The 23,972-nt window shown below is 37.0% G+C and overlaps 1 protein-coding gene across 2 annotated transcripts; it reads left to right on the top strand.

Moving 5' to 3' along the window:
- The first annotated feature begins 4,999 nt into the window (after positions 1–4,999).
- GCLM (glutamate-cysteine ligase modifier subunit) lies at positions 5,000–23,362 on the top strand. 2 transcript variants are annotated; one of them, XM_036998117.2, is made up of 7 exons: positions 5,000–5,508; positions 11,493–11,558; positions 12,843–12,927; positions 15,827–15,886; positions 17,051–17,253; positions 18,409–18,523; positions 19,495–22,725. In XM_036998117.2, exons 1-7 carry the CDS (start codon positions 5,383–5,385, stop codon positions 19,620–19,622), a joined length of 783 nt encoding a protein of 260 aa, XP_036854012.2. In that variant the 5' UTR covers positions 5,000–5,382; the 3' UTR covers positions 19,623–22,725. The 2 variants fall into 2 exon arrangements, with proteins under 2 accessions (XP_036854012.2, XP_036854011.2); XM_036998116.2 differs by having other exon boundaries at positions 5,013–5,508; positions 22,658–23,362.
- Positions 23,363–23,972: the final 610 nt, after the last annotated feature.

Genomic DNA, 23,972 nt, shown 5'->3' with positions numbered 1-23,972 from the left:
AAGACAGTAATACTACATTTAGTTATCTGCCTAAGAAAAATGTTTCCCATGTACAAAGAGGCAAGTACTAAAAAGGTTCATGGCTATGTTGTTTAATTTATTCTAGCAAAAACCTGAAAACAACCTACCTGGCCATCAATTCATATAATGGGATACTAGGTTATTTTTAATGTGAATGAGATAGACATCTCTGTACTGTATTTTCTGTTATGGAAAATAGCATATTATTAAATGTAACATAAATTACATAACATTATAGTATACTCACATTTATGTCAAACACACACACAGTGCATATATAACTAACATTTGTGGAACATTGTTATGTGGCAGGCACTACTCTAAGAGCTTTATAAGTTTTAACCTCATTTTATTCTCAGCAGTCTGGCTCCAGAGCCCATACCTTACATAGAAAAGATAGAACTGGAAATCAAACCTAGTACTGAATAACTCCAAAGCCCATCATTTCACTCAGTCCTCATTTTCAGATAGCATCATGGCTGGATTTTTCCAGAAGATGGTCGGTCATTTCACCTGGGTGGTATGTGAGTACATGTCCTGCTCAGGGTGAAAATTGGAATTTCAGGAGCCAGCAGCACAGAATTCTTGTGAAGTTGTCTGATATCATGAGGATGGGTCCGTTTGTTTTGTGTAGTTGACTCAGGCCTATCCAAGAGCTAGAGGAACTCTCAGAAAAGTGCTGTCTCCTGAAAAATAACTGTATGTGGTCTCATTAAAAATCTGTCTATTCTCCTTGGTAGAAGTAACTCAACCATAGATCTTCTCTCCCCAGTGATGGAAAAATGTGACAGTTGAGGCTGTTAATGGTGCAATTCAAGTGCTCAATGCCTGACATAGCAATGAGCAGATTATAGGCACTGTCATCAATAATGTCAACCTCCCATATACTCCATCACAATATTTTCATATTTTCTTCATAGCCTTAAATATTAATTTAAATCATTTTAAAGTTTTGTTTATTGTATGTCTTCTCTATTAAAAGTAAGGAACATCTCTGTCTTGAAGAGTCAGCCCAAATCCCTTAGAACAATCCTTTAAAGACACATTAGATGGTCAGTAAGACTTCCTGAATGATTGAACAAATATTCCTCATGCCATTTATTTTCCAGGAATTCTGTGATTTAGGACCTGTGAATGACTGATTTCACTTCCCTTCCTCTAGCAGGCATAACCCATTTTGGATTGCCCATCCTGCCTGCTTTCTTATAACTGCTTTGTTCATCTCCTGTGAGTAGACCCCATAGATTAAAGGGGCAGGGAGGGGTAAAGCCAAGGTTGGAGGATGGAAAAGAAGGGAGTACTTGGCCCTTTCCTTCCTCTAGGCTCCAGCTACTGCAATAGTTTAGCCATGACTGACTGAGGTTGATTAATCTGGATGATTGTGACCTCAGAAAATAACCAATATGTGACCACTCATTCCAGCTCTTAAACAAACCATCAGAAATAGCACTCATTCATTCAATCAACAAGTATTTATTGATCACCTACCATGCACCAGAAACTTCATTTTGTGCTGACAGCAATACTTTCTGTATAGACAGATCATTACTTTGGACACATCCCATAATCCTCAATCTGTGAAGTAATAGATAAGTATCATAAAGTGACTTTAGCCCACTGCACACACCTAAAAACTAGATGTGATAAATAAGGGGCAGACTGTGCTAGGATTTCATCAGTTTGACTGTGTTCTTATCAGTATGGAAAAATACATTAAAAGGCTAATTGCTATATTTTGGCACCCTGACTTTTCTCTGTGCCTTATTTCTTATGTTGCTTGCTCTAAGTAAATATTACCAGTTTTTCTAACCCCACCATAGTAATCTGATCTCTCTCCTTTCTACTAACTAGGGCACAATGAAGGCACAAGCATTCTGTTTGGCTGCATCTTCACAGCTTCCATTCACTGTGGGCCCGGCTCTCACTAAGTTGTGTCTAGGTGACTCCCAGAGTCTTCATGCTGGTCTCTCGGTACTGATCATTCCCCACTACAGTTTTACATACCACTTGCAGAATTATTATATTTGTACCCCGTCTTCAGAGTAACAGCCGCAGTAGAATTTTACATTTCCTTGTCATTAGATGATGAAAGTTGGCCTCTTCCACCAAACTGCAAATGACATGAGAACAGGGATAAAGTCTTACTTTGCTCACCTTGATTTTGTGGTGCCTAGTCCAGCACCTGACAAGTACTAGACACTCAAGAAATATCTACTGAATAAATGAATATTATTTTTAAATATAGATTTTTTTCCTTATTTATTGGTTGGAGTCAATAATCTCATTTACTCAAGGTCAAGAGGCTTCTTAAACCAAACCCAAAAGCCTCAGCGTGATGTTAATGGCCCTCGTTTAATCACACCTTCATTCCTTTCACCTTGAAGAGACGCTCCTGCTCCTGGTAGAACACCCCACTTCCCAGCCTTCAGAAAACACCGTGGAGTTTCCACTCCTCTGTACTCGCCCATGCTCTGTTCCAAGCCATAAGTTAACTGCTCCAGATTGTGTAACAGTGACAATCCTAAAGTTCTTTGTAAAACTGTCATCTCCAAAGTGGCCATGACGCAGTTAGTGGTGCTTGAATATGGTAACACAGACACAACAATTATGCTTTCAGGAATTAAACCAAAATTCAAGAATTTAAATCCATTTTACCTTATTAAGAATGAATGCACTAGCTGGTCCCTTAATAAGGTAAAATGACATTTAATTCTTAAATTTTGTTTATTCTTATATAAAGTAAAAACAGACCATGAATGCAAATGTAATCACTTCCTGCAACAATTAATTAATCCATGAGACCATTTTTGATGACTGCTTTAATCTGAACACTTATAGCTCATGAGCTTCTTTTGGGCTTTGGACAGTACTTTATAAGTTTTTAAAGTATTTTGTGATCAAATATGTTGAGGAAACTGGTATAGTATATTATAAGCCAAATAAGGAAAGTGGTTTTAAAAGAGGAACATGGACAATAGGATCAGATTCTGGAAAGGTCAAGGAGAATGAAGAAAAGAGCAGTCGATATCAGTGTTTTTTTGCATTCACAAACATTTGTAGAATAATTTTAAAGAATCTAAAATCAAAATTTACACTATTGCCAAAGATAGAAATGTCAGCAATATTACTCCTCTTCCATAGATAAGAGGAAAAAAAGATTCACTCAAAATAATTGTATGTAATAAAGTTCTTCTGGTTTTGCATTCCCTGCTTTTGTCACCAAATAAATGTAGAAGATGAAGTTTCCCTCTCCCAAAACTCTAGTGCCATGGCAAGGCATTAAGTATAATATATAGTAAAATAAAGCTGGGCTGACATAAAAAGCATAAAAATCATGTACACACACATTCAAGAATTAAAATCACCTTAATAAATACACTTTTTTATGTCATAAAATAAATTATAGTATGGAAGAGGAAGGAGTTTGCAAAGGATCTAGATTTTGATTGGGGCCCTAAGACAGTGAGATTTTCATCAAGTCATTTATCTGAGCTGCTGTTAAGAGTAAATGAGTTGCATATATAATTTTTTAAATATAATATGATGGTGCTGTGAATTCATGTCATGAATTTGCCAATGTTACAAGAACTGGATTGTAAGGGGGAAAGAGCAGAGGTCTTAATAGGAGCTTTCACTTGCTGAGCATTTACTATGAGCCAGTACCGTGCTAAGGGTTTTATGTAAATTCTCTCATTAATTCCTCACACCTGCCCAATGTGGGAACTATTATATTAGGTGGAACTATGGGAATGTGCCATTTCTATAGAATAAAGATGGTCAATATCAATTATTTCATATAATTTAAACTATCATGTACCCAGATTAGAGAAAGTGAAACACAGAGGCTGACCTAATTTAAAATAACCAGTACCTGATAAACTCAGTTTTACAAGCATACAGCTTCCAGGTTTATGGCAATAGCAATATGCTGTATTAATTTCCAGCAAGGAAGCTGACTTAATAGCTTAGGAGGTGTAACCACCTTTAATCAAGCTATAATCAAGAATTATTTGCATGGTATTAAAGAATATACAAAAAGTCAAGAAATGCCATAGCAAATTCAGCATAAGAATAAAATGTTAATGTTAAAGTATCCCATGTTTGTTTCTCCTACGATAACCCTTCTCATCAAGGAATTCTTACCTTCATTCAGCCAACATTTATTTAAGATCAGGCTCAATTTCTTACCTCCTGCTACGGAGCTTCTATTCCACCTTCACCCTAATTCTTACCAACTGGAATTCATCTCTGTTTTCAATAGCATTTTGCCTTTTGACATGTCTGATTACTCTCAGCAAAAGTAAGTCTCTTGTGGAAAACTCAATTTGAGACTCATATCAAGTCTATCATACATGAACTTTAATAGGAATAATGAATCACAACCACCTGTAAGAGAATGGGTGATAAAATCTTCACTGATCTCACAGGTTTAATTTTTCTCTTAATCTGACACATCTGGAAACTGACCTGCGATAAATTTAAATTATTACTTAGTGTTTCATATGCTTAGGCCTTGTCTCTGGAACTATAAATTTCTCAAGTACAAAGATTAAGTCTTATCCTTTGACTTCACATACTGCTCAGCAAAGAGTGCAAATCAACAGACTTTTAATTTATGGACATGAAGAAAAATGGGCAGTCTGGGGAAAATCCCTTAAAGAAGGAAACGAACTGTTAAGGTAGCAAAGCAAAGGAGAAGCTCATGAGGCACTTGTGCTTTAACATCTGGTTTTAGTCTGAAAACTGAAACCAGCCAGTTCTTCAAATCCTTGGAGGACGCCTTCGCTGCCTTTCTAAGGAGGTGTGCAACGAGATCACCAGCGTGACCGCCCATTGGCTGGGAGGCGAGACCGCGAGCGCAGTAGGCGGCACTAGGCGGAGGTGGCGCGGGCCGGCACGCTGTCCTCTGACCAGCAGGGGGAGCCCGCCCCGCCCCGCGCGCCCCGCTCCGCCCCGCGCGCCCCGCTCTCCGCCGCCCGGCGCCACGCCCGCCGCAGGCCGAGGGCCAGTCACCCGCCTGCCGGCATCCCGCTGCCCGCTTGCCGCCCCGCCCCGCCGGGCCCCGCCGGGGGACGGGTAACGGTTACGAAGCACTTTCCCCGCCGCGGTTTTTGCTTAGTCATTGTCTTCCAGGAAGCGGCTGTCTCAGTTGGTAGGCAGCTCTCCCGCGGCGACAGGAGCAGGAGCCGCAGCCACAGCGCGTCTTTCCCGGGTTGCTGGGCCACCGCTCCCGCGCCGGCCGGCCTCCCTCGGGCCCGAGCGCAGGCCAAGGTCCCGCCGCGCGGGGCGGGCAGCCTCGCGCTTGGCTCTCCGGCCCGGGCACCGCATCCTGCGGGACGGCCTCCTTCGTCGGACGCTGCCATGGGCACCGACAGCCGCGCGGCCGGGGCGCTCCTGGCGCGGGCCCGCACCCTGCACCTGCAGACGGGAAACCTGCTGAACTGGGGCCGCCTGCGGAAGAAGTGCCCGTCCACGCACAGCGAGGAGGTGAGCGCAGGAGAGCGGGGCGCCTGGGGCAGGCCGCGGGCCGGCCGGGCGACTCTGAGAGGGAGGCAGCGCGCGGAGGCGAGGGCGAGAGGTCGGGCTTGGGGCGCAGCGCAGGGCGCCGGAGAGGCGCGCGTCCTGTCTACGCCCGCGGGAGCAGCCGGGGCAGCTGTCAGCTCCCCGCGCGTCCTCACCTGCTGCTGCGGGCCACGCGTTTTAATGCAGTTGGCGGGTGCTCCTCCGCCCGGGTAGCCAAGCTCTCCAGCGTATTAGATCCCTCTCTGGCAGGGGGCTCGGAGAGGGCCAGAACCTAGCTTTACCTCTCGCTCCCTTTCCCCATCGTGTCCAGGTAAAGAAATAGTTTTAGAGATAAGCTTTTTGAGGGTTTAGATGAAGTAGTAATAATCCAGTTGGCTTTTAGGACTCTGACAATTTTATTGCTGTGAGACAAATGACTAAACTCTCCAATTCGGCTTTGCAGTAAGGTATATACTTTTCTTGTGCTAGATTAGTCTGCCTCCATTTATTTGCCTAAAGACTGATCACTGGTTTGAAGTGGCAGAAATTAATCTGGAATTACACACTTCTTCCATGTTTGTTACATAGCTGGCCCTCCCTGGCAAGAGAGACAGTCATTGTGCACAATTCATTGCTGAGGCATATTGGTGATATGGGACAATTTTAGTATTAAAAAATAGCAATAAATAAAACAAACCTTTAATTTAGGATGCGTGTGACTTGGGAAAGTTACCCTGAGTCTGCTTACATAACTTTGAAGGTAGATAATGATACCTTCTTCATCAGCTGGTTGTGAGGATTAAGAGAATACGTGAAAACTCTCACCATACACGCATTTATCTCCCTTATTATCTGGTTCAATGAGAAAAATAAAACAAATCTTGATGAGAAGAAAAAAGTGCCCTAAACTGTCATTTTATGATGTTATCAGTTTCTGCCCTTTTATGTAAGATGTTGGCGATGTACTGGGCAGCAAGCACATGGCATCCCTCTGAGTAGCGCTGGACCTGTGTCCAGGCCTGTGTTACTTGTGACGCCCATCAGGAGACGAGAACTCTTGGTTGTAACTCTAATGGGAATCAAAATCTACCATATTCTGTGTCCAGGTTTCAGCTTAGTTTGTATGTCTTCTTTCATTTAGACCATGCCACTTGGACTGTTTCTTCCAAAGCTAAATAAACTTAAGTATTTAGTTCTAGACCTTTAACTTCCTCCAATGCTGCTGGTTCAATACACCATTTTTCATGTATATTGATAATATTGGGTGAAATTTTCTCTGTCTTTGTCTCAGTGCAACACACTCAAAGTAGTAGCTTTCAAGGGTTTTTGACTGCAAACCCAGTGAGAAGCATTTACCTTGCTATCCAGTTCATAGTTATAAATTATATATACATATATATTTAATATATAAATTTATATATATATATCTCAAAGGCTTCATGAAAAGATATTATCCCTTACTATATGCTGTGAATTCTGATTTTTTTCTATCCTATTTTAATTTTTAAAACCTTGATTTCTTAATGCAGTAATGAGTTATACCCCAAACTTTGAAAAACAGTGTTCAAAGGACAAATTCTGTTCTGTGTGTTTTAGTTTGGGTGCTGCATAAGAGGGATGAAACTAAAGAAACTGGAAAACATTTAAGAAAAACTTGAAGATATGACAGCATATTGTAGGGAAAATAGTTTAGGAGAGGCATGTTTGTGTGTCCACCTAAAAAAGAACTTTGTAACCACCAGAACTCCAAATTAGGATATGCTTCTGGAAACAGTTTAACCTCATTGAACAAACAAACTGAATAAATCACTCATTATTGAGCAAATATACACATTGAGTAGGAAGTTTGATTACATTTCTTAGAAGGTCTCTTCTAGTTCTAATGTTTGTTTTTTCATTCTATGGTCTTGTAAGTCTGGGGAGAGGAAATCCCAGGGCAAAATACCTCTAAAAACTGAAATCAGTCAAAGGGAGAAATAAAGTTTAAAACCTGTTTATTTCTTAACAAAACTGCAGTCCGGCCCATCTCTCTCTCCTGCTCCAGCAGCAGCAAAACCAGCCCTCCCCTACCCTCCCAGGTACAGATAAGCCCTCCTCGCCCAGGTAATTACCCACTGATCTGGAGATGAACTTTTCTCCACCCCTGAGGAATGATGCAAATGCACTAAAGCCATACTTCTTTCCACCTCTAAATGCCTATTGATATGCAGATGTACTAAAGCCAGGTGAGATATTCTGGAAATATTACAATTTTACCCACAGGCCATCCCTCCAGAAATCTTGCCTTACAATTACCAATCTAATAACAGAAATAGCAACAGCAATAAAATCTTGATAATCCTCAAGCCAGAGGATTCAGCCCATGCAGATTAAGTAAATGTAGTTTACAGCACAATCTCTCACTAAGCACAAAATATGATTTTAAACTTCTTTACTCATTCCTAACAACTATGCTAGATTGCTCACAAAACTTTCACCAAACATTAGACAAAGTCAAGGCTCTCTTTAAGCATTTTTTTCTTGACAGCAGCAACACAACCATGATAATTCTCAAGCCAGAGGATTCAGCTAGGTTCAAAGTACCATGCGGACTAAGTCCAAAGCTCATCCATTCCAGCTATCACTTGGCAGCTGCAGCCAGGGGGCTCATCCAGGACGCAAGGACTATAGAAGCAAATAACCGTGATTGGGCCACTTTGCTGTTACTACAGGAATACACAGGAGGCCAGCTTCCAGGCCTTTTCCCCAAGGTGCCAGAAGAGCCAGCCATTGCCGGTCCATGTGTCGAAATGTCCAGAGCCACGTCCATTTTATTCCTAATTGCTGCATCCATCCTTGCAACACATGTCCAGTAAAGTGGGTGCTTTGATCGCTATCAATCACTGGCAATAGGCCATAGGCTGCAAAGAGATGCTCTAGACCTCTCTTGGTGGTTTGCTGATCTGCACAACGTGCAAGGCACTCCTTCTGGAATCGGCTGACTTCTTCAAAAGTCAATGGCAAGCCCCAATAGGCTACAGCCCACATTGTCTTTTGCCCCGCATGTACCAAATGCTGATGTAGCCATTGTGCCACATCAGAGGCAGGCTTTCCTTTTAACCAGCGCACCTGGGCCAATGCGTCTGCTTCGTTATTTCCCGGGGATGCCAAAGGCAAATGGCCAGTCACATGATATATGGTAGATGTCTGTGCCACACCACTCCATGGCCTTTGGGTCCAGTCTCTCACCCACCGCGTGATGGGATAGGTGGTTATTACCTTGGTCAGAGTTTTTCTGGTGATGGGCTCTGTAGGCAGCAAGGCGTGGTACACAGCAGCCAGTTGCTTCTCTATTAAGATATACCAGACCTCTGCGCCTTCCCATAGTTGTGACCAGGCTCCAGCTGGCAGCAGAAGCGGCAGCAGTGGCAGTGGCAGTAAGTAGCCTTAGGCTCAGGTCACAAGTGGGGGTTGGTGCAGCCAGCAGCAATGGTGGTGCCTCCATGACCACACGAGTGTAGACACATGTCCTTTGGCGCAAGTGCCACTTCTTCCCATCATTGCTAGGGGTGGGCCTCCCAAAGGTCACACCCATTATAACAGATTTTGGGTTCATAGGAATCCTGCCGATTATGCCAGATGTAAGTCCGGGGAGAGGAAATCCTGGGGCAAAATATCTCTAAAAACCAAAATCAATCACAGGGAGAAATAAAGTTTAAAACCCATTTATTGCTCACAAACTGCAGTCTGGCGCCGTTTCTCTTTTTCCTGCTCCAGCAGAAGCCAAAGCCAGCCCTCCCTTCCCCTCTCAGGTGCAGATAAGCACCTGTTAATTACCCAATGATCTGGAGATGAACTTCTCTCCACCCCTGAAGAATGATGCAAATGCACTAAAGCCATACTTCTTTCCACCTCTGAATGCCTATTGATATGCAGATGTACTAAAGCCAGGTGAGATATTCTGGAAATATTACAATTTTACCCACAGTCTCTGCCTAGATTTTTTGTTTCCCTAAAATTTCATGAAATCAAACCTTTTCTTTTAAATGGGCTTTTATGGGACTGTCTTGTCCAATTCTTTGTTGTAAAGGTATTTGCCCTGTTGAATCGTGCTATTTTTAAAACTCTTATACAACTGGAGATCTAATGAAACACTACATTATGATGATACTTATCTTCAGTGTATGTATGAATACTAGGTGTGTATGATAATGAAAAGGGCAAAAAACAGAAAAGTAAAAGGTTTAGTCAATATAGATAACATTGAGAAGATTAAAAATCACTAGGTTTGTGATAAAGTCAATGATTTTCTCATATTATTTTAACATTGGACTGTTCTATGATTTGTCCTGATATTTTGAAGAACCCAGCATTAATTTTAAAAATGGTTTCAAGAAGGGGGTGAATACTCCGAAGAGATACTTACCTTTCTGAATTGAGGAATTAAGGAATGCCTTATGCAAATGAGTCATCCTTCCAGAGGAAAATTTACTAAAATTCTCCCACGATTTAAGCCAAAGCAATCCTGATAGAATTGTTAACTTCTAGGTGGTCCTGCTACATCAACTTCTACTAACTTTTAAAATAATTTTGATTCATAATTCTGTCTGGAATGATTTTTATTTAGTTAAATTGGATTATATATAATACTTTCCAAAAAATATAGACCTTGTAAGTTGAATTCTTGTGGGCTGTTGTGGATAGCACATAGTGTTGTTCTGGATAGTAAATCTTAACATAGGTGACTTTGAGCTCTTAAATTGGTAAACCAGTTTTTCCTAGTAATTATCTTAGCTAAGATATAAGCAGTAAAATGCTTGTATCGGTTTTTATCATCAGCAATCATAGATCAGATGATGAGTTCAGAAGTTTAGTCTCTGTTGTCGCTATCAGGAAAGTGCTTTTGCAATTCAGGGACTTGCTTCTAGTTACTTATTTATTTTTTCATTGATTGTCCATAGAATGCAAAGCACTGTGCCCTTGGATATTTCTAAAGCAGTGATCAAACTGCTAATATTACTTATTAGTGGTCATAAATCAGTTTAGTGAGTCTTAAAACAGCGTATTTTTTCTAATAGAATAGAAGCCACCGGAGTGCCTGTATGTAGTGAACATAAATATCCTCTTGTGAATTTTTGTTCTGTTACATGTATGTAGGTCCTCACTCACTGTGTAGAATGTATGTCTTACTTTGGACCACGATCAAATAAGTTTGAAAAACACTCATGTAAGAGATGAAAGAATAAACACTTTAATTAATTTACAGCATACTATAATATTAATGTAAATTTTTTTTGCTTATTTATATAAGAAATCATTGAAGATGTGTTGGAGATGTACCTAATAGGAAATGATAGATGGATTGTCATTATGCAAGGTGACTTCTGTGAAATATGACTATGGTGATTTTCAAACATAAGAGTACTTACTTGTGATGCTTGTTAAAATGAGAGTGCTGCCCTTAGAGAGTGATTCAACAGGTATAGGATGGGACTCAGGAATTTGAATTTTTAATGAACAGTACAGATGAATCTCATGTAGGAGTTCCTCTAGCCACACTTGAGTATCCTTTGTCTTTGAAGAATAGTATAGCGGTTAATATTAATTCTAGTCATGCTCCCTGGTCTTGAACTCATGTCCTCCATTTATAAACCTTATTCTTAAAAAAATTTTGTTTCTTTATGGGTGCTTTATGTCTCAAGAGTTTAAATTTTCATTGGTTAATTTCATTCTATTTTAAAACACTTTAAAAATAATGAGATGACTGCTTTAGGTCATGACATTTGAGAAATAAAAGCAGGATAGAACATACAAATATATCTTTGTTGACGAAAACAAAAACCTTGTAGAACTAAAGATTTTTTGTATGGTATTTCTTACTGACATCTTCCTTTTCCTACTTATCAAAATAATACTACCTTCTTATAATAGAAATATAGAAAAGTTCTATTGAATTTGAATAACAGTTTCAAAATGCATTCCTTTTGCAGCTTCGAGATTGTATCCAAAAGACCTTGAATGAGTGGAGTTCCCAAATCAGCTCTGATTTGATCAGGGTAAGTAAAATGTGAATGAAGAAATCATGTAGGTCAAAAGGGAAGTAAGTTGTAAATCAATTTCCTCACTTTTGATAAGGAAGTCAAATAGGAAATTAGCATAAAACTTCCTGTGGCTGATTTGCTGAGATGGCAGTCTGACCCAGTAGATATAAGCATAAAACAGAAACTCTGGACTGTGAGATCAGCTCTTCAAATAGACAAGGTACTTGGATTCTCTGTGCTTAATTCCTGCCACAGTTTCCTCACAATGTAATTGTTCCTGTTTATATTTGGTCTAGTAAAGGAGTGACTATCAAACAGTTTTGGTTAGTAGATTGCTTTGGTAGAGTATTACTCCAATCACAGTCACTAGAAATGATTTTTTAAATGTCAGCTTCTGGCAAAACATTAAGGAGCTGTGTTTCATTAAATGTCAATATATAGCTATTATCATAAATGTTAATATACAGAGCACCTGTCTGTAAACTACTCTTTGGAATCCAACACAGCTGGTAACAAATTACATAGTCAACTTTAAGTGTGGAAGAGGATGTACTCTGGAAATATTTGCTCCCCTGGGCATACTGCAAGTGTATAACTGTAGAGCTGCTAGGCAGACAATGATTAATATCTTCCATCATTGCTGCTTCTCTGAAATGACCATCTACACTGTGCATGACTAGTAAACACTTACTGAACCCCTAATATGTGCCAGGTATTGTAATACACTCAAGAATTATGGGAAAGGCATCACTGTTTATTTTAATTACGTAAATGTGAGTTAATATATTTGTTTTATATGTACTAACATTTAATCAGTTTCCTCATAAATAATTCATTATAATACATTGGAATGGCCTTTACTTTTTCTTATACTCAGAAAAAAAAGTTTTGGTTTAATATGTTTGTGGTTAATATAGAAAGTTTTTAACATGTCATTATCCAGAATGGATAATATTTATTATTTTTCATTAGCTTCTTTTCTAAGTAAAATTATCTGCTGTTCTAGTGGCTCTAACTCTTCACGTGTACCCTCTGCCCCATTTGTCTCTTTTGATCTTGCATCCCTCTGAGTACCCGATCAAAATCAGACACTTTTCCCTAGAAAATGGACACACACACACACACAGCGTTTTTCCTTTATTTCAGCGCTTTGCAAACCTTATGAACCCCTCTAGACATGAGGTGGAGAATCCTTTGTCTTATGGGTTCTCTGCTTCTAAGGGGTGTTGTCAACAATAGAAACTATAGCTAATCAGAAACACTAATTTTATATTTATTGCAAACATGTGTTTATTATAGGAGTTTCCAGATGTCTTGGAATGTACTGTATCTCATGCAGTAGAAAAGATAAATCCTGATGAAAGAGAAGAAATGAAGGTTTCTGGTAAAGTCCAGCCTTTACAATTTATTTTGTTATACAACGGAAGTGATAGCAAGGTTTTGTCAGGGAATAAGCCTGTCTTTGTTTCTGATAATGAGAAACTCAGTCACTAAGTGTGATAAATATAAATTTTTTTCAACATAATTTTAATGTCAACACTAAGAAGGAATTATAGGTCAGTGTTAGCTACTTAAGTGGAGTCAGAATAGAACTTCACCTTGCTGTTCTTCACAATGGTCTCATTAGTTAATATGCCAGACTTGAAAGCATTAGGATGATTATGCTGGAGGGAATGGAAAGAATAAAAGCAATGTGTACCCAAGGCAAGCAATCAGCCCTCCCTCCCTAATGGGACACTGCTAAGCTGAGGTTGCCTGGGAATGTAGAAAGAAATCTGGGCAACAAGCTTCATAAAGAGAAATAAAATACATATTATACCCATTCAACAAATGTATAGAGCAACTGCTTTCTAGAGACTGTGCTATGCTTACAGGATGGAAAAATGAAAGATGCACTATTCTTATCCTCAGCTTACAGTCAGCATAGCACAGCCGTTACAGCTTGAACATGACTAATTACAATTCTTGGGTGTGCTGCTTACTGACTTGTATAACTTTGGACTAACAAGTTATTTAACCCCTTTGAGGCTCAGTTTCCCCATCTATAAAATGGTAATGCATCCGTTTCAGACCTCTTTCTAAGTTGGATAAAATAACAAAAGAAGCAGTTAGCACAGTGCTTGCACAATGTCAGTGCTAGGTAGCTATTATTTATTACCATTTGTGGTTGTGGTGATGTGGTTATTTTTATTGGGGTAGACTTGTAAGATGAGATAAGTTTTTAGACTTATTTTTTGACTCTAATAATAATAATAACTACCATTTGTTGAGTCTTGCTTTGTACCAGGCACTGTACTCAGCACTTTTTGGTAATATGTCTTTATATAATTATTTAAACAACTCTACAAGGTAAGTCTATTCTCTTCATTACATAAGTAACATTAAATAACTTGCAGCTTGTGAGACAGTAAGTGGTTGATCCAGGAATCCATCCAAGTATGCCTGAATCCAAAGTTTCTTCCTATTGATTTCATATTGGGTTTTTTTTGGAAAGGAAGTAAAACCAACATTGTCTCTGTGATTGATTGCAGTTACTTACGGTTTAGATACATCTTGGAGCTCTTAGAAGTTGCCCTCAGTTCCTGGAGAGCTGGAGATTTTTTATCTCAAATTTTGGTATCAAAATTTTCCCCCTATGAAGACCTTTCTTCCCTCTACCTATCTAAAAATGCTCTTCTTTCAGAGAGAGAGAGAGGAGCCCATTTCAAATGACACAAATGCATAGCCATAGGGATAGTAGCGGGAAGGGTTTTCGTAGAGCGTAAGTGTAGGAGCTGAGGTTGGACCAAGAGGTGACGATGGACTCTCACCTGGTAGGGGAGCTGTGATGGCTTTTAAATGAAGAGAAATGTGAGAAAACAATATTTTAGGAAGATTTATATAGCAGTAGAAAGGACAAATAAAAGAAACATACAAGGATAAGTTGTGTATGTTGAATGTCAGGCACTTTACATAAGGGTATATCATTAGCCCTATTTTCTCTCCATTCCTCTGTCTGATTTCTCTCTTCTTGCTCTCCTACTACTCTACCTATTTGTCTATTGAGTAAATTTAGGTTTTTGAACAGTGAGTTTACATAAAATAAATGTATGCATACAAAGCTGAATTGAAATCAGACCGAAGCCTTAACCTTATAAATACAGAAAGCTACTAAAATTTCCTGGTAACCAAAGAAATGCCAATTAATGTGGTAGTGGGCAGATATATACTGTGCTTACTAAATTAGCAAAAAGTATATTTTTAATAGCATCCTGTACTGTTAGAGTAACTCTTAGCTTTCAGTGGTTTAGTAAACTGGTACAATTCTTTTATATAGAAATAGGAGGTAAATAGAACAAGACTCCCAAAAAATATCAGATCTTTGGACTCATATATCACATTCTGACTGTTTGTACTTGGGAAATGCTTCAGCATAAAATTGAGCAAAAAGTTACCAAGATGTTTATTTTAGCATTGTATATGATAACAAAAAACTGGAACTAACCTAAATTTCAAAAGCAGGCAATCATTTAGTTAATTATGCCATATCAAAATTCTAGAATAATGTTTAACCATAAAAAACGAGTTTGTAAAATTATTCACTAAGAATAAAAAGTATTCAAAATCTTAACTAATTGCTTCTGGTGATGAGACTTGTCAGCTTTTACTTTTTTTGGTCTTTCTACTCTTGTAGGTTTCCTCATGTATAGAGGGATACATTACTGTTTTGATAATTTTAAAAAAACTTAAGATAACTAAATACTGCACAAGGGTGTAAGAAGTTTACTACTATAAACACAATTTATGTTACTGTAAAATTTATATTACTATAAAAATTTATATAATCTGCTTCATATGACCAAGAACTGGAGGTAATATCTAAAAATTGAAGTGACTACATCAGGAAGATGGGGCTGCAGGGTTTTCTTTTCAAGTTTTTTCTCATTACAAGCAATTTAATTTTGTCTCTGTGTATTTTAGTTTATTGGATAAAGTATAAAATATGCTCCATGTTTAATTCATAAAAATGTACATTTTACTAACTTAAGTTTCTATTTCTGAGCTGCCTGTAACAAATGGGAAATTAGTATTTGCTTTTTTGTTTTGACAGACATGTGCATGGGCAACTAGCATATAATTTAAAAATTACAATGGAAATACACTTTTATGTCTTACAATGAAAATTATAAAATTGTGTGACTAGAAAAAGAAAAATAATTAATTGAGGATCACCTGTCATGTTAGTGTTATTAACACTTAATACAATATAGTAGTCATCAGGTTTTTTTTTCTTTGTTATCCAGCAAAACTGTTCATTGTAGAATCAAATTCTTCATCATCAACTAGAAATGCTGTTGATATGGGTAAGCAGAAATTTAACTTTCTTTCTTCATTGTGGAATTTAAAGTAGTGTAGATGTATTAGTTATATCTTCAGTTAAGGTCGAGGTAAAAAGAAAATGAATTAAATCCAATTTTACCTTTCAACATCCTAGCATAATTTCTTAAGGCTTCTGTAGAATCATACCAGCTTATATAGGGCCTATATTTTGATATGTAAGAGCAATGTAACATAATTAGATGTTAATTATATGTTTGGAGATGGAAATTTTCCTCAATCATATTAGCTCTTTTTGTACTATAGATGAAATACCACAAACACAACAACAAAACATTTTTATCCATTTCAACACTTGATTGGGTTATTGAGGTAGTATGGTTTTTCAAAACTTTTTCTTTTAAAACATTCTTCAATATTTATGTTGAATCCTTAAATAATTAGCTCTTTACAAGTAGTGACTCTGTAGCATCTTACTACGCTGATGGACAGTGACTGCAATGAGATGTAGGGGGGACTGGATAATATGGGTGATTGTAGTGACCACAATGTTGCTCATGTGAAACCTTCATAAGATTATATATCAATGATACCTTAATAAAATAATAATAATAATAGTAAGTAGCTCTTTGATTACTGTGAAGTGAATAATTAAAAATAAACTCTTAAATTTTTATAGAAATTAAGAAATTATCTCCATAAAATGGATTAAGACCATAAATTCAATTTTTCAGAATCTCAAGCTTATTCTTTTCTCTGACTACCAATTACAGAATATTAGGTTAGAATTCTTGTGATTATCCATATTTGATACTAGTAAACTGGAGAAGAAAATTTTACAAAGATAAGGAAGCTACCAAAAAATCCTAGGACTTAGGGAACAAGAAAGAGGCCTATTCCCCAGAAATAGGCGCCTGTGGTAGGCGTGAGTTCCTCAGGAGAGAGGCAGGTCAAGGAAATCACATCTGCCACACAAACCAAGTGGGTGAATGGGCACTGATACTTTTTTAAAAGATGGAAATGTTCTAAATGACAGGTAAGGTAAATTATGAAACTGAGTGACATGATCTTTATATAAAAAACATAGTGAACTGTATCCCATAGAATTCAGTGAGATATTTGAAAGACATTGGAAATAATTGTTTTTTATTATGTAACAAACATTTATACTCTGTTTTTCTTCACATCAGCCTGTTCAGTCCTTGGAATTGCACAACTGGATTCTGTGATCATTGCTTCACCTCCTATTGAAGATGGAGTTAATCTTTCCTTGGAGCATTTGCGGCCTTATTGGGAGGAATTAGAAAACTTAGTTCAGAGCAAAAAGATTATTGCAATAGGTACCTCTGATCTAGACAAGACGCAGTTGGAACAGCTATATCGGTGGGCACAGGTAAAGGGCAGCCAGAGCGCAAACACTTGGAGAGGAGCCTCTTAGAGCCTTTGCTGCATCCTGTTGAGCTTCATGCACATAGCAGACACTCACTGCAGTGTGCCTTTTCCAAATGTGGCAGTTTTGAGGCAGGCTTTAGCTAAAGTGTTGGATTCTTTTTTTCTCAAATACATGTTTAATGGAACTCAATCTCATTTAAAATGGGTGACAGAAACACTATAAAATGTGTGTTGAAGCATTCATAGCCAAATGAATTAAGGCTGTTTCCTTCAGATTTACTTATGTGATAAATATATTACATTTTTTCTTTAGGTATTATTAGGCCATGGTTCTAATTTCCTAAGTAAGGGAATACCAGACACAACAAATATTTTGCTGTTACTTAAAGATATGTAAGACTTTTTAGTTCATACAATGAGTAGGTGTCATAAATTAATCACTGCCACTCTGGCCTAATAGCCTACAAAATTATCAGGGAAGTTGCTTCCTTTACCTTCAGTTTCTGTATTTTACCTTTCGTTTCTGTATTGTTATTTATTCCTTTTACTTCATCCCTAGCCTTCTCCTTTTCAGAGCTCTTAGTTTCTTATGGACAGGAAGACCATACAGAAAATGTTGTCCCTTCTCTCTTTAAATTGATAGCCATAGTGTGGCTAAGATCATACTGGAGAGACTTGGGTGATCCGGAACGAATCTGTAAATCAACGAGAACAGCTATTAGAAATTATCTAATTCTTCTTTTTCAAAATGTGTTTAATAACCATATTTTATACATTAACATTAAATATACTTATCACTTGAATTTGATCCTCTGCCTTTAAGACAGACCCACTCTGCAGCTAGAACCATCAGACTTAGAGCCCCATTTGTTTCCAGGTCAAGCGTATTCAAGTCCGGGTTCTAGGAGAGACTTTTTAAATAGTGTAGCACTGTGTTGGCCTTTTCTGCCTCCTAGAACTGTTTTCCTTTCCCTGTTATCACTAACATGAGTTAGAAGAGCCTAACATTAATAAATACATTCATATAAAAGTATTCTATAAACTTGCAACCACTGTAGAATGTGATGTTTCATATTTTCTAAATTGAGTCCTATTGCTTTCTACTTTTTGTAGCACCTAGTTAATGGCAATGTCATGATTTTTTTTTCTCCTCTAGGTAAAACCAAATAGTAACCAAGTTAATCTTGCCTCCTGCTGTGTGATGCCACCAGATTTGACTGCATTTGCTAAACGATTTGACATACAGCTATTGACTCATAATGATCCAAAAGGTAAGACTGGAATTTTCATTTATAGAGATTGATTGTGAGCTTTTATGTTACAAGAGGCTACTTGTTAAAATTTAATTTTTAATTATGTACAGGGATAAATGTATAATGTTGTTATCTAAAACTATTCTTACTAGTGCAAAACATAACTGCCTTTGTTTTAGTTTCAGAAGCTTTAGTTTTGTCTTTGTACCATTGGAAAAAAAGTGAAGAGTTTGTTTCCTAAACATCCAGTCTATTGAGGTTTGTAAATACTAAGCTACACAGAAGAGGTCTCTTAAGATATTCTAAATAATATCCTATATAGTCTTGCATAGTACAAAAGAGATTACTCCAAAGAGCCACTTAATGAAAGAGGATAAATATCTGGTAAAAGAGGCAGGAGAATTGAATTTGAAACTTAAGCATCTTAAGATAGGTAATTGATTAGGTGTTTTAATATCATTACTGTCAAAACTTAAATATTTGGTGTTAATCAGAAACATCATTTGGTTAATAAGAATGGCTTCTCTGCCTTCCATAGAATAATTTTTATCAACATTTTTACAAGATAACTAGGAAAGCTGGGAAGAGAACACTTTACACTTACACCATTTATTAGAAGTCTGCTCCATTCTCATTTTTTTTACTGTTTCATAGGGAGAGGAAGAAGAATTTTGCTTACTAAACATATAGGCTCTATGAAACAGTTTTTTGTGTAATTTTAAGTGAGAAATGTATTGTGAAAGTTTTAAATCTCTGTGACATTTTTATAGAGGTTCTTGTTTAATAAATATTGTGCAAAATTATACTTACAGGTATAATAAAATTCTTGGAGAAAAAATATTCAACTTTTACTTCCATGTCTAAAAAAGATGGCATTATATGAGTGATTTGATTCAGCTTCTATTTAGGATATTTATGGATGACCTCTTAAGACTTTAGACCATTAATTAGCAGTCTGCCCTATTGTCATTTTTTTCACTGTTTTATAGGAGTTCTAACAGTTATTATTCCTCAAATGCTAGACATCATACCAGAAGCCTCAAAGAGACTATCTGTAATCGTCACAACAGCTGAAACTAGGCATTTCATTGATGAGGAAATGGAGCCTCAGAGTTGAAAAAACCAGCAAAGGTCACCCAACTGGCTGGTATAGGTCAAAGTGTGAACTTGAACCTAGGTCCTGGCTGAATTTGGACCCTTTCCCCACTATACTGTACTATCTGTCTGATTTGAAACATTAGTATTATAGTATTTCATCTGAAAACCTAACTTTCTTATCAGTCCATTTAAATGATGCCAAGAGATAGTGACTTTTTTCTCTCCTCCTCCAGTAAAGCTTTCACAAGTAAGTAGCTGCATATTTTTTTTAAGTCATTCTAGTGAAAATCTAATAATTACTTGATTTATTATGAAACATTTAAATTTTAATTCTCCATATGTTGGTAGATATATTTATCTGTTTACTTTGGGGAGAGCTCTTCTAACAGTAGTTACTAACAGCAGTTGTTACCAACAGGTGATGGATGAGCCTGTACGCTGTTCTAGCTCCGCTTGAAAAAAAACTATCCTTTTTACAGTAGGAAAGGAGATAGGAAAAGTATCTAATATTTTATTTCCATGTTATCTAAATGTTGGCATGTAGATTATATGCTAATACGTCATTGCTATGGCAGAACATATTGTGTATAAGAAGAGGTTTAATCTTTTTTTTATGTTTTTGTTTTACTGATATAATTTGACACTTGGATGTCTTTATTTTAATTCTAAACCCTTTGATTAGAATTTATAGGCTGATCCTACATATACCAATTATGAATCTTCAGATATTTTCATCTGTAATAAAACAATTCTAATTTTTTATGAGGTACATACAGTAAATGCACAAATCTTAATGTACAGCTTGATGACCTTTGCTGTGTCAGCACTCATGTAAGCACAGCCCAGATCAAGATATCAGACATTCTCACTAATTTTTTTCCCCCTTCACCTAGCAATTCTTCTCTTAAAAAGATTTGTTCTGTTTACTGATTCTAAAGACTTAACATAGTTGAATTAAAAGATATTAGTTAAATTAATGAATAACATTGTTCTCTGATATTGTGTCAAATATTTCTCTTTTTTAAGCCATCAAAATGTGAAACATTTAACTCTGCTGGTCATCTAAAATAGAATTGTGTTTATAAGTTTCCTGAATGTCTGCCTCTGTTCTAAAATCACCCTTATTCCTTAGAAAGTATTTATTTTCCATTACTCTTTGTCCTAGAAGTTGTGGTAACAGCTTAACTACATTCAGGGTAAAATTGTGAAGTAGGTGAGCCAGACCTCAGAACTTTTTCCTTATTTGCTTTATTAGCTCTCCCCTGACTCCCATTAAATCTAATCTGTCATGTCTCACTCCCTCAAGTTCTTCCTCTCTGTTAAACAATCTGACAAATCCATATTAATGTTAATGTTAATTTTCCAAGGAGACATTTGCATTCCGTTTATCAAAACTACCATTTACTAGTTGTGTGAATTCAGATAAATTATCAAATACAAAGTAAAACAATAATAATAATATCTATGTCAGAGGGTTAACATGTGGATTAAATCAGTTGATATATGTAAAGTACTCAGAAAAGTGCCTGACACATGATGATAGCTAACATTCACTGAGAGCTTACTATTGATGCTGTTCAAATAACACAGCAGTTCATAGGGAGCCGGCAGGTCCTTCAGTACTCCCAGGTCCTACTGTGTAGCTGGTCATTTATTCCCCACCCATGTGGCTGGTTCTGACCCCGATGGAATCTCTCCATATTGATTGATTGATTCAACAGACATTTGAGGACCAACAGAAATTTATTCAACAGACATGTGTTCTAGGCATTGTTCTGAGTAGACATACAGGTCCAAGTCCAATAAATCCCGACCTTCACAGAATTTGTATTCTAATTGGAGGAAATAGGCAAAAAAATAAATGTCAGTTGTGATAAATGGTGGTGTATGCTATGGTGAAAAGTTGGCTGAGAGAGAAAAGAGTGCATGTGTGGGGGTTGTTGGGGTGGTCGAGGAGACCTGTCTGCTAAGGGGCATTAATCAGATATCTGCAAGAAGGGCAAGAGCCATGTGGGTATGTGGGAGAAGAGTATTCAGGGAAGAGGTAGCAGCTGACTCAAAGGCTCCAAGGTGCTTCAATATTTCAGGATACATCCATGAAGCCAGCATGGCTGGAGAAGAGTAAGTTAGGAGGGGAGTGGTACGTCAGAGCAGTAGTTGAGGGCTTAGACATAACTATAGAGTTAGAAAATTATGATTTCATCAAAGAGATGCAAATTAAAAGATAACCATTGACAAAGACTTTTTAAATGATTGTTGGTGCTTGTGAGGATATGGTAATATTGGCACTCTAACATCAGCTGCTAGTGGAAGTGTAAAGTGCAGTCTTTCTGGAAAGCAATTGGCAATCTATCACCCCCTCAAAATATACTTGTATTTTCCTGTTATTTTCTGGCGAGCCATGTATTTTAAGGATGTTCATCAGAACATTATTTTTATTATCAAAATATTAAGAAAAACCTAAATTTTTAGTGAACAATAAGCACACCTATAAATTATGGATATCTATACAATGTAATGTTGGGAGAATTATTTAAAACAATGCTTTCACAGAATATTTAATTACATATACAAGTTCATATTCATAATACAAGTGGAAAAATAAGTAAAATGGGCTGTAACTATAGTATGATTTCTAGTTTTTAAGATGTGGAGAGATTGATACAGAAAAAAAGTTGGAAGGAAATACATTACAATGGAAATGGTCTGTCTTCGTTTGATAGGATTATGATGGGTAATTTGTTTTTCTTTGTATTTTTCCCTGCCTGTAAGTTAGAGTTACCTGGAGATCTTCAAAAAATACAAATATCCAGGCTCCACTCACCAGAAGTTATGAATAGGCTAGGGTACAGATGTCAAAAACTTCCTAAAGAACTGTCTGAGGCTTGGTCTTTCTGATACTCTGGTTCACATTCATACCACACATTAAGAATAAGCATACTTTATATTCAGTTTTGAGGTGTTTCTTTTGTTGTATTTAATTGCTTACTTACATAGTAAAGTGCTTTTGTTTTCAAATTTAACACTGGGTTTTTATTTGTTGTTTATTTTAAGAACTGCTTTCTGAAGCAAGTTTCCAAGCAGCTCTTCAGGAAAGCATCCCTGACATTCAAGCACATGAGTGGGTACCACTGTGGCTACTGCGCTATTCGGTCATTGTTAAAAGTAGAGGAATTATCAAATCTAAAGGCTACATCTTACAAGCTAAAAGAAGGGGTTCTTAATTATGACTTGGGATCTTAACCTACTGACTTGTATTTTCCTTGAATGTAAGATACAATGGCGATGTGTAAAAATCTAATTACTGCCTGTAAATGGTGTCATTGAGGCAAATATTCTTTAGTTATATTTGACAATATCTTATCTGTCAAGTTTTGAATACTTCTCTTGCCTCCTTATCAGTTCATTCATATGAACCACTGTATATTGTGTTCATTAAACTATTGTTTATTAATTGAATTATCTATAAAGAAAATACTTGCAATATATTTTTCCTTTATTTTTATGACTAATAGAAATCAAGAAAATTTGTTGTTAGATATATTTTGACCTAGGCAGCAGGGTATGTATATACATATTTTTTATTTACAAAAAATTCATTAATTGCTTCTTACTCTAGTATAACTAAACAATTACAATTGTTAAAACTAAAATGCTGCAAGACATTTTTCCTGTCTTTGGTAAGATGATTATATTTCAGAGCAACTGGAGCAGCTGGGATCTACTAGTAGTATAAATAAAATTCATTTCTTCAATACATGAATAGAAACTTAAAATTTTTTTTGTCCTTGCTTGTAGTTTACCTATAGCAATTTAACCTTGTATTCTTGTGCCATATTTTCTTTTCCTGTTATTTACAAAGACAAAACAAAGTAAATTTGAAAAGGGGACTAAAAGCTTTGAAATTTTTGTTGGGGCTTTTATAAAATCCACTGTTAGCACCTCCAGATTCTTAATTCTTGATCCATCCCTAATATTTTGCTACTCATTCAAGAATATTCAATAAGTACTGAGTACTTACCATGTGCTGGGCACTGTGGGTTCTGGAGAGGAAGGGGCACAGGGATTAAGAATCAGCTGAGTAGAATATGTGAAATTTACTCCCTACTAATAACTACAGGGAACTAAAAGCCAGAAAAGGGAGTGAAAAAAAACTAATTCAAGGCCAGCATTGTCTATTTAGACAACTTTGAGACATGGTCTTAACTATTTAAAAGCAAAATAACATTATCAAAAATTTAAAGCTAGAAGAGACTATAGGTCATTTAGTATAATTCCTCATTAGTTTAAGAACCAGAAAATAGCAAATAACTAAGCTGTGACCTTTGATATATGCTGTAGGTCTCCTTAATTCTATAAATTTGTATCT

This window comes from Manis javanica, chromosome 4 (assembly GCF_040802235.1).
Source record: "Manis javanica isolate MJ-LG chromosome 4, MJ_LKY, whole genome shotgun sequence".
Taxonomy (NCBI): Eukaryota; Metazoa; Chordata; class Mammalia; order Pholidota; family Manidae; genus Manis; species Manis javanica.
Note: the sequence above shows the minus strand (reverse complement) of the source record. Positions and strands in the feature narration are given on the sequence as shown.

What these genes read in the sequence shown, in the direction of transcription:
- GCLM (XM_036998116.2), top strand. Translation starts at nt 5,383, where the DNA reads ATGGGCACCGACAGCCGCGCGGCCGGGGCGCTCCTGGCGCGGGCCCGC. An exon ending in CGTCCACGCACAGCGAGGAG is followed by an intron (nt 5,509 to 11,492) that starts GTGAGCGCAGGA and finishes TTCCTTTTGCAG; the next exon opens with CTTCGAGATTGTATCCAAAA. An exon ending in TAGAAATGCTGTTGATATGG is followed by an intron (nt 15,887 to 17,050) that starts GTAAGCAGAAAT and finishes TCTTCACATCAG; the next exon opens with CCTGTTCAGTCCTTGGAATT.